Source organism: Cyprinus carpio, chromosome B16 (assembly GCF_018340385.1).
Source record: "Cyprinus carpio isolate SPL01 chromosome B16, ASM1834038v1, whole genome shotgun sequence".
NCBI classification, from domain to species: domain Eukaryota; kingdom Metazoa; phylum Chordata; class Actinopteri; order Cypriniformes; family Cyprinidae; genus Cyprinus; species Cyprinus carpio.
In genome coordinates this window covers 14967195-14977168 of record NC_056612.1, presented here as the reverse complement: position 1 = coordinate 14977168, position 9974 = coordinate 14967195, and the positions used below count along the sequence as shown (strand labels likewise).

At 36.3% G+C, this 9974-nt stretch overlaps 1 protein-coding gene across 1 annotated transcript; it reads right to left on the bottom strand.

The window, feature by feature from the left end:
* Nucleotides 1–613: 613 nt before the first annotated feature.
* Nucleotides 614–8343, bottom strand: si:dkeyp-84f3.5 (uncharacterized protein LOC334144 homolog). The gene is made up of 3 exons (XM_019119417.2): nt 8063–8343; nt 7318–7391; nt 614–4131 (listed from the first exon to the last, which is right to left on the bottom strand). Exon 3 carries the CDS (start codon nt 3686–3688, stop codon nt 1928–1930), a length of 1761 nt encoding a protein of 586 aa, XP_018974962.1. The 5' UTR covers nt 3689–4131; nt 7318–7391; nt 8063–8343; the 3' UTR covers nt 614–1927.
* Between the last annotated feature and the right edge of the window lie 1631 nt (nt 8344–9974).

Sequence of the window (9974 nt, the reverse complement as noted above, 5' to 3'; positions counted from 1 at the left end):
AAACCGGTAGGCTTGAGACTGTCCCATAAGACTGCCAAATAAATAAATAATAAGGAAAGTATGTTACGGTTGAATCACTGATGGCAGATGGACTATTCTGAGGATGCTTTTCATACTTTCCTGGACCTTGACACTGTTATTTATTTTGCAGTCTATGGGACAGTCTCAAGCCTACCAGTTTTCATCCAAAATATCTTAAATTGTGTTCCGAAGACGAACGAAGCTTTTATGGGTTTGGAATGACATGTGGGTAAGTGAATAATGACAAAATTTTCATTTTGGTATGGAGAATCCCTTTAAGGTTGAACCACTGATGTCACATGGACTATTTTAACAATGTCCTTACTATGTTTCTGGACCTTGAACATAATCGTTGTGTTGCTGTCTATGCATTTGTCAATGAGATAATGAATACTGAGTGTGCCTTTGACTATTCATGATAAATAAGTGGAATCTGCAAAATTACTGCAACAAAATATAGGGTCTTTAAAGACTGGGGAATGTGTTTAGCATAACCTGAAATAAGGTCAAAGAAATGTCTACCAATATTTACATGCATTAAAACAATAATTTACAGCTTTGGCACATGAAAGAAAAATTCAACATTACAGCCTTAGAAAGGGAAACAGAATAGTCTTTATTTATAAACAAGCGGAACTAGACTTGGACAAAAAAAATCCTACTGATGTCAAAATATGTTTTGCATCCCCACATATAAAAAATAAGAAATACAATTTGTACAACAACAAAATAATAATAATAATAATAATAATAATAATAATAATAATAATAATAATATCCTATGCAGTTGGGGGAAGTAAAATTTACACTGTTATAAAAACAAAGGTATAGCTAAAATACATACTTTCATAATCACAGCAGGAGTGTGTTCTTGAATCAACTTCTTGCAAAGACAGTTCAAATTACATGAATAAGTTCTGTTTTACTCTAAATTCATCAGATCATTGGAAAAATTTCAAACATTATGATCATTATAATGGTTCATATAGGTCCCTTTGGTTTGTGGATGCATACTGTGTCAACACCTACTTTGAATAAGAATTTGAATTGCTTATCCAAAAATTGGAAAATACAAATGAGAATTTTGTTGGAAACATCATTTATATACAACAAATGCAACAAACATGAGACAACAGCATTCATTTGGTACATCCGAGGATCCAAACGCTACAGAAGTACAGCAATCAAAAACTAAAAAAAAGTGTGTTAATTACTATGAGCTTTCTGATTTACATTATATCTTCATTGTGGACACTCTCTTCTAATTATCAAGTTATTAGGAAGGTTCAATTCCAAGCATCCCAAGCAAAATTCTAATCTTAACATCACACTTTTCAATAATTTACTTGTGTATTCGGTGCTTCCAACTTTGTTGCAACTATGTGGGGAGGGCCCTTTTCTTTTCCAAAAGGACAGTGCTGGTTTGCATGAAGACCGAAATGCCTTTGGGTTAAATGATTCTCTGATGCTTGCCAAACGTTTATTTTCAAAAGTATGACATTAATCACTCCTTTTGCTGCTATAATAAGACTCCACTCTTCTGGGATGAAAAACTGTTACAGGGACTTGCTTCACAAGAAAATCAAGAAGGTCAGGCAATAACACCAAGCAAAAAATTCTGGCTCACAGTCTGCATTCCCAATCCATCCCAAAGGTACTCAGTAGTGAATCTGTGCGTGCCATTCACTTTCTTCAACACCTGAAACAGTAGAGCATTGCTTTGTGCAAAGGGTTACTGCCCTGCTGGAATAGAAAAAGGGTTCTCGATGTTGAAACAAAATTGAAAGCACATAATATTCCACTTTAGAGTTGAGAATTCACATTTGTCTTCACTAAAATAGCTGGAATAGCCAAAGCTGTTCATTAGATAAGGGTGTCCATATACTTTTGGCCATTTTGTGGATCTCTATGTCTCAGAACATTCAGTGGATTCATTCAGTACTTCCGATGACATGCCATTATCAACATTTTTATCAGGCTTTTCAGCATCAGCATCTCCTTGTTGACTTTTGGAATCAACCACATTAGTCTCAGGAGGTTTTGTGCCATGATTTTCAGAGTCTCCTTTATGATGATATTCAAGATGGCGATCTAAAGCAGACAGGAATGTGAAGCGGCTTGGACAGAGAGGGCAACTGAGCAAAACCTTGCAGGGACTTCGCTTGTGGTAATACACGTGTCGCCGATAAACACTAAGTAGCCCAAAGACTCTACAACATTCTTTGCATTTGTACTTCATCCTTGGTTTGTAACCTCCTTTATAAGGAGAACCAAGTAACAGGTCAACTGTCTTGGATGTGGGCTGATTTTCTTCAGGTTCTTCTGGGTTACCATCACTTTTTGTTTGTGTTGATGCTTTCGCAGGTTCCAGTTCACTGTTTTTATCATCATGTTCTGTCTTTGACTCCCCAGGAGCCTTAGGTTGAAGCACTGAATTGTGGTACATGGCGACATGCCTTGTGACATCACATCTTTGTGGAAAGTGTCTTCCACAATAAACACAGGCGTGCAGAGTTCCCTTATGGTAACGCATATGACGAGAGAGACTGCTTGAGTGTAAAAACACACGATGGCAAAGTTTGCAGGAAAATATTTTACCACTAAAATTGGCTCGGTTCACACTTCTAGGTCTTCCTCTTATGTTTGGCCTTAGTGGATCAACTCGCAGCTTTTGCTGTTTTGTAACCATTTGTCTCATTACACCATGGTACTGCTGTTTCATCTTAGTTGGTAAACCTGAAGACTCCTTTACTTCAACCTCATCTGGATGCTGTGCTTTATGATGCTCTCTTAAATCTGAAATTTGGTTGAAAGGTTCCCCACACAGGCCACAACGACATGGCTCTTTAACTGAATTAATGCCATTTTTCTTACTTTCTTCATCCGCGGGCATTTCTTGTTTTTGTGTTACCTCACTGGATGGCCGGCTGACACGAGAATGACTGTTTAGGTGGCTTTGCAAGTCAGACAACCAAAAGAAGCACAAGCCACAAATTTTGCAAGGATAAGACCTGACCATGTTATTTCTTTGATTTTCCTCAGGTCTACTCAAAGTCTTGGAACCAACAGATCCATGCCACTGCTTTTGATGTGACAGTACGGTCTCTTGTCTTAAGAATCGCTTTCCACAGTGTCCACAGCTATAAAAGCGTTCATGAGCATGGTTTTGAAGGTGGCTCTGCAGACTCTCCCGGTCATTAAACACCTGGCAGCACAGAGTGCATTTGAACCCCTGCTCAAGGGCACGGTACTGCTGATGCTGTTGTAAGCTCTTTGGGGTTTTGAACACTTGTCCACACCGTTCACATTTAAATTGAGTATACTCCTTCTCTGGTATCTTAGATGAAGTCAAGGCTTCTTGATTAGGGGGTTGGCACCATAATGACTTGGATGAAGGTTTTCCAAACAAGAACGTAAAGTTAGACAACACAGATCGATCAACCACTGTGAGCATTCCGTTTTCATGGAGAGCGACCTCAATGGATGCATTGATACAACTTCCATTACTAATGCTTAAACCATCAGAGGAAAATATGTCAGTAAGCCCATGAATGGCCATGTGTTCGACTAGTTTTGGGTATTGACTAAACCCTTCACCACACTCTGTGCAGATGAAGGCGTCTCCTCCACCTAACTCTTGCATGTAGTCCATTGAGTAAGCCATCATGACAAAGCAAAATGTAGCCTCTTTTGAAGTATAACGTTAAATCGCTTAGTAAACAGAGAACATGGTATATTGTGAAATATTCAAAAAATATCAAAATATGATAACTTTGACTATTAGAATTATTTTCCAGGAAATAATGTCCGTTAAACATCCAATCTCACTTCAGCTGCTATAAAACAAAGCTAAGTTTCCATATGCATTTAATAAAAAGCCACAACTGGTCACAGCGTTTCTAAAATGGCAACTTCACCAACTTCAATAAAATAGAAAATTCCAATAAGGATTAAAAATCTATCCTCATAAAGTCTTTGACTGTCAATTTAAACATCAATTCCCCAACTCTGTAGGAAAATGTGACATTTGAGCATAATACAATGATGTAAACCTCGTTATGTATGGCCTGCCTTGTTTCAGGTGCTGGCCCGCAATTCAGATATTGCCATCTGTAAAAAAAAAAAAAAAAAAAAAAGAGAGAGAGAAAAAGAAACACAAATTTAGCTCCAAGTGATGTTTTTTTGCATAGTTAAAATGTTTTATTTTTTCATAATTCATAACGCGTATAGCTTTTAAACATTCCACTTAGGCTTACGATTTTTGGGTAACGCAGCCCACGGCAGCTATTAGATCAACATCTACACTAACTAAATGAGCCCTATGTACTACCATTGTGGTATCTATGGCAGGGCTGTGCAAAAAATCGAATGCGATTTTCATGCGCATCTCCTCAGTAAAGGCGCTCCTGTGATTAGTAGTATATCTCCAGCACGTGTGTGCAGATCAGGATTGCCAGGTTTTCAAAACAAAACCTGCCCAATTGCTTCTCAAAACTAGTCCAATCGCGTTTCGTTCCGGGCGATAAAAATACACGTTTTTGGCAGGGTTCCCTTGGTAATATTCACATTTTAGGGGCTAAATATCGCGTTATTGGTATTGGGGTCGCTTCAACCCGCGAACATGAAAAACAACCACAGACTTGGCAACACTTGTTGGCATTTACTACACAGAGCTGTAATTCACTGACAATCTGCACAAAATCGATTTTAAAATCACAGGCGATTCTTTGTCGATTTTGAAAGTGATTTTGTGTAGCTTGTCGGTGGACTACGGCTCTGTGTAGTAAATGCTGCTCCACCTGAACCAGTGTTGCCAAGTCTGCGGTTGTTTTTCATGTCCGCGGGTTGAAGCGACCCCAATACCAATAACGTGATATTTAGCCCCTAAAATGCGAATTTTACCAAGGCACACCTGCCAAAAAACGTATATTTTAACCCCGGGATGCAATTTTTATCAGGGAACCTCCTGGAAACGTGATTGGGATAGTTTTGGACTAGTTTTGAGAAGCAACTGGGCAGGATTTGTTGTGAAAACCTGGCAACCCTGATCTTAACGCACGTGCTGGAGATATACTACTAATTACAGGAGCGTCTTTACTGATGAGATGCACATGAAAATCGCATTCGATTTTTTGCACAGCCCTAATCTATGGTATAGATGTAGATTTTTTCCAAATCGTAGTGAATCTGACTCACAAGCTCTCAATTAAGAGTAATTTGAGTACATTTTGATAATAATGTTCATTTTACTTATAAAAGAAACACTCTCTCAGATAATACTGTAAACACTCTCTCAGATAATACTGTAAATTACGTAGAGAAATTTCTAACTTGGCACATTAAAAAAAGTTAATAAGAAACACTCTCTCAGATAATACTGTCAGTTCTATAGCTATTTATATAACCAATAAAATACAACAATAATATTTAAAAACACTGTTTAAAACAGTATTACTTCTAGTGAAAGCAACAATTTCTGTGTTTTGGTAGGTCTTTCAGTAATTTTTACAGTATGGTTCACAAAGAGTGTGATGAAGAGCGTTTAAGCTCGAAACATCACCTGTGGTGAGAACATAATTAAATACTTCTCTAACTCTGGAGCTGTGGTGTGCCTACCTTGATGTTTTGTTCTTATTTTTGTGTGGTAGAGCACTCTTGAGCTTTTTTGGCCTAATTTATGTGCACTCTTGGACTGTTTTTTTGTTTAACAAAGAGTGTGATATAAATACAAATTACTGAGTCCAACTCTTACACATTCTTAATGACAGCGTAATAAACAGAATAAATATTGTTAACAAATTTACCATATTTTTTTATTTATGAAAAATGAATTTACTGCAAAGACAACAAAATATAAAGGATGGTAAATAAATGTTGAAGTAAAATGTAGGTAAGTGTAAATAAATGTAGAATAGCAGTGATTAACAAGCTGTTTGTATAAAATATTCAGTAAATATTCACAATTTTGCATGTGAGACCTACTCGTTATCTCAATCAACATTCTTTGCCTATCAAATAACTTCATTCTCTTTTAGCCCAAGTGATAATCATTTTGCTATTGGTGTGAATATATAATTTTTCTGAAATTAATTTATCTTTTTCACACCACTATGCACCTGCTATAAAAGGGCCTTAAGGAAAGCTATCAGAGATTGTGCTATCAAAAGGCAGAGCTGCCCTGGAGTCAAAGGCCCTATTTATATGCACTTAAAGAAAATGGCTTATTTCGGGATTTTTGGAGAAAGCAGAGTTCTAAACTGTCACATAAATGCAAAAACTGTTTCTTAAGCCATTTAAGGACGTAAGAGAAATCAGTTTAACACCTGCCAAGTAAACAAATAAGCTGCAATGTTCGCAACATACATATTGTGAATGTAAAACATGAATATGTATGAATAACTCTGCTTTCTAATGGTGTAGCATGTATTGACAGGGGTGTATTCTATAGGAACAGCTGTTTTGCACCTGAAACAGCTTTCTCACAAGCGATTTTCTGATGTGCATCAGTATGATCAGATGATCAGTGTCTATACAGCTGCCTCTTATGTAATGTACACATAAATACTTTCCTGGATAGCAATTAAACCATCAGATGAAATAGTAAAAACAAAATAAATAAATGGCCATGCAATGTGCTTATTTACGTATTAACATTTTTTCTTACACAGGCATATTTAAGTGGGAAACTCAGAATTCTAGAATCTAGAGCATACACAAGTTGTGATGATGGGAGGGGCGTGTTGATTTAAAACATTGCAGAAACACTATAATTGGGGTGCACGATAAATGTCGGCCGATAATTAATCTCTTCAGAACTTGGATTTGCGCAGCTTGTCAGTTAACAACGGCTCTATGTGAAATCATGTACCTGATGGAATTTACCGCTGATTAAAGAACCGGGTTTACTGACGAGATGTGCATTAATTATCGGCCGATATTTATCGTGCACCCCTACACTATAATATAATCCAATAAATTTATAATCGATATAGTGATCAGGGACAGGCAAGCAAGTCTGTAGTGAATGGTGCAATGTTAATAACTCTGCTTTATGTAACAGTTGGTTTCTAATACCATGCACAAATAAGAGATTCATTTGGAATTCAGATGTAGTTATTAGGGTTTGTTGTTCAAAATATAGTATTTTTATTTTGTTTAGTCTACTTCTTTATGTTTCCTACTTGAATGTGTGATGAATGTTTCTTAGGTGCACTGGAAGGCACCATTTATTCTCAAGAATCGTATTATGAAATATCTAGCAAGTGTACAAATCAAGAAAGTTTAACTTTTACTCACCGCAATCCTGATGTTTTAAAAGTGATTACTCCCCCTTTACCGTGGCCAGGATGGACACCCAGTATTTCTAAAGACTGACAAAAACAAGAAAACAACGTTTAAGGAGGTTTTGACACTGAACAAGGGTCTGGTACATTTCCTTACTGTATTAACAATTAACACTCTTACATAGTGACTAGAAATGAATTTCATGCACACACACAAAAAAATATACAAATAATTAATAATAATAATAAAACATAATAGCACAGAATTAATCTCATAAAAGGCTAAAATCAATCAATCGTATGTATTGTGTAGCAATAAGGTTTTTTTGTTTGTTTGTTTTATATATTTTTTATGTTCTTTTAAGAACTAAGGGTTCGTGGTATTTTAATGAGTCCAGAAAAGAAATCAGGCTGCTCATCGATCTCAAAGGAAGGCATGGTATCCTTAAAAACATCAACCACAAATACAGTAAAGGTAAACTGGCGGTAAATGTACAGATCTATAACAAAGGAAAGATTGTGGGAAAATGTACAGCTCACACCAAACAGGAACGCGTAACTGACGCAACACCACATTACAAGCCTAAACAACACGCTACGTTAGCAAAGTTGATTTACTTGTAGATTACATACTTGTTACGCTACATAGGCTAAGTAAAACCCAACCGGCTAGGGGTGCGGGATATACAACAACAAAAAATCGTGCTTTCATTAGACGGTATCTACAAATGAAACAGCCACATGTATCCGCGAATTACCTCGTCGATAAATGTCACTTCTGAAGTGGCTCAAACGCGGGCAGCAACTTTCCGTTTCCTTTCTTTTTAATGTGAAGCTGTAGAGCGAATCCTCTTGAGAATTCAACGTTTATCGTACATAGGTTTTGTTTTTTGACCGGTCAACTGAACTAGTCGTAGTTTATCCCAAAACAACTCTAAATTCTCAAGAGAAGAACGGGGTGGGAAAGAAAAACGAAAGCTTCCTTTTGGCAATCTTCTTCGCGTGCGATCAGTTTCGCTGCATTACCGCCACCCATGGGAATGGAGGGTAGATGCCAGCTGATGGGAAGAACGCTGAATATGGGGAGGAAATCTATAATTAACTGTTAATTCATTTGATATTCGGTGCATGCATGCACTACATAATGCATGTTATCTAAATCTGTTGCTTTGAGATAATTTGGCACTGCACTATGTACTATGCAAGACGATTTTGCAATGTGAGGCTTTTTATTTACCTCCACAGTTTACTTTATCCTGCATGTGCTGTTCAGTGTAGGAGGGTGGTTGTCATGAAATAATTTTAGGAAGAATTAAATATGAACTGTTTTGGGAAGCTGATTTACCTTGCAATGTGACAGGCAATACTTCATTCAAAATTATTTCCATAACAGCTGGAATAAAACTATTTTAATTATGCAGCTTTACATACTGAACAAACATTTGTATGCAATTGGTTTTTAATACAGCAGAACAGTATTATATAATCTAGAAAGACATAAACATGTTTCCACCCATTCTTCAAGAGCTAAACTGAAAAAAAAGAAAGAAAATAAAATCACTGGTAGGTGGATTACTGTCATCTACTGGACATATAGTTATAGTACATAGCTTTTAGCAATGAGATGATGTCCTTACTTGATCAAAGCAGCATTCAAGATGATTTTGAAGGGTCTGTTTAATTGGCAGGGTCATTGCAGTAATGATGGTGTGTGTAATGGTGTAATTCAAGTCATTATGGAATCATAGCACTCTCCTCCCTATTTGCCCATCAGTGTTAAAACCAAAATGTCCCTGCACAGATCTCTGTGCCTGTAGTTCAGCAAAGTAAAGGCTGCCATGAAAATTCAGATTTTAATCATGTGATAAAAAGACATGAATGTATTTTTATATCATGTACTGCCTGGCAAAAATATGCCTGTGGAATAATTTAGTTTTGGCCATACAAAAAATATAAATCAATGCGGTACAGGTGGAGACAATAAATACATTATGGTAGGTTGCACTATACTCACTCAAGTAGACAATATCCTATGAAATAGTATATATATCATAAAATCAAATTTCAAAGTATACAATATAATATGACATTTTGCCTTGTTCAGTTAAGAGATTGCCTTAAGTGTGAACATTCTCATTGCAATCTGTATTAAAAGTTCTTTCTTCTTACTATGTGTTAACACTGTAACTGTGAGTGAGAGTCTGGACATGGTGCAAATCTCATTGGTTCTTAGAGTCTTAAGGCTGTGAGAACTAAGGCTGTGTTTTATTGCTCCTGACCATTTAGCAATACAATCATAATCTGTTACCCATTTCAAAAACTGAAATTGAATGGACCATCATCTTTCATAAATCTCTTTTGAGAGGGTTAACATTTAAGCTAAAAACCTGTTTGCATTTTTAAGTGTTACCAACTGTTTAAATATGATAAAATATACAGCAGTATCTCCTGTTCTTGAACAAAAAGCACTGTTGCATTTACATTTTTTTATTTGTTTTGACTGCACTTTACATTATTATATCAAACAAGTAGATTTAACACCCCAAAATTATATACATATGAGATTGAAATGTCTGTAAATTTTCATTACAGGGCTTTTTGTGGTTCTACAATTTTAGTACAATCTCAGAGGAGATCCATAGGTTCTTTGAATAAATTAATTAAGTGAAC